Raw genomic sequence first — 1,357 nt, forward strand, 5'->3', positions numbered from 1 at the left:
CTTCAGCAAATCAGCTAAACCCCACGATGAACCACCAGAAATTGCTCCCCGTTCCGTTCTTCCCTCAGCCCGAAACATATCAAATGTTTCGGCTCCTAACTGAAAATCCATCGTTTCGTGGCTCTTTTTTAGAACCCCAAAATTCGTTTTCTTCACCTTTTACCTTTAACCACTACAACCCCACAAGTTACCCTCCTGTTTCACCCGATATCTCGGCTTCTGTTTCACTCTCCGATAGTTTCAAGAAATCACCAGACACACCACCGGTCCTTGATGGAATCGGTGCTATTGTTGGTCAACAAGTCCTTTTTGGCACGAATGACTCCAGGAATTCAGAAGTACCGGGTCTTTCTTCAATTTCTCAACGTACCGGGCCAAAAACAAGCAAGCAAGAAAGTGGCGCTGTGAGAAGCAGTGTTAGTAATGGGGTTCCAATACGAAAGACCTACAGAGGGGTGAGAAAGAGGCCATGGGGGAGGTGGTCAGCTGAGATAAGAGATCGGATAGGAAGGTGCCGCCACTGGCTTGGAACATTCGACACCGCAGAGGAGGCAGCGCGTGCATATGACTCAGCTGCTAGAAGACTTAGAGGTGCAAAAGCAAGAACTAACTTTGAAATCCCTCCTGTTTTGCCGCCTGTATCTTCTTCTTCCTCTTCTCCACCAAGTGCATGCTCAGGTTCAATCTCTAATAACGCAGAAGCGAGGAAGAGGACTAACGTTAATAACCACAGCAGCAAAATGGTTGGTAATGGTGGTAGGAAGTGTGCAGTTGTCACTTCTGTGGCACATTTGTTCAGTGATTTTGAAGGGAAAGGAACTAGTGCCGGTGGCAACGTGGAGCTTGACTTGAAATTGGGAATGGGGTCTGATGGTCATCGTGGTGGCAACAAGAGTGCTGCTAGTGCTCCTCCATCTATGGTGGTTTAGTGCTGTTCAGTAAGTAGTAAGGTATTTTGCTATATATTATATGTGGCAACAAGAGTGCCTTTTCTTCTTATCTTGGGTTACTACAGTTGTATCTAGTAGTTTCTTGTTCATGGGCGAATGTTAATGCATGTGCAAGAATGGTAGCTATGACTGGCTAGTTAATCAAGGCACATTCTTAGAAGATGATTTTTGCAGATGAGTGCTCTCAAGAAGATGATGATGATGAATATAGAAACTGACAGTATCTACTGCTACTTTCCCCTCCCTCTCCTTCTCCCTCTTTCTCTTTCTCTGCGTTTGTGACTGTGTGTGTGTTTTGGGTTTTAACAAAAATGGTTTTATCCTTCGAGTCTTTCAATGGCTTGCATGGTGGAGTACTGTGCAAAGCTTGAAATTTTTTGCTTGTAGACGTGGATTTATACTATAAG

At 44.7% G+C, this 1,357-nt stretch overlaps 1 protein-coding gene across 1 annotated transcript; it reads left to right on the forward strand.

Annotated features, from left to right (window-relative positions):
* Nucleotides 1-1,357, forward strand: LOC118048747 (ethylene-responsive transcription factor ERF084). The gene has a single exon (XM_035058556.2). It carries the CDS (start codon nt 27-29, stop codon nt 927-929), a length of 903 nt encoding a protein of 300 aa, XP_034914447.1. The 5' UTR covers nt 1-26; the 3' UTR covers nt 930-1,357.

The sequence above is a fragment of the Populus alba genome, chromosome 17, assembly GCF_005239225.2.
Source record: "Populus alba chromosome 17, ASM523922v2, whole genome shotgun sequence".
Classification (NCBI taxonomy): domain Eukaryota; kingdom Viridiplantae; phylum Streptophyta; class Magnoliopsida; order Malpighiales; family Salicaceae; genus Populus; species Populus alba.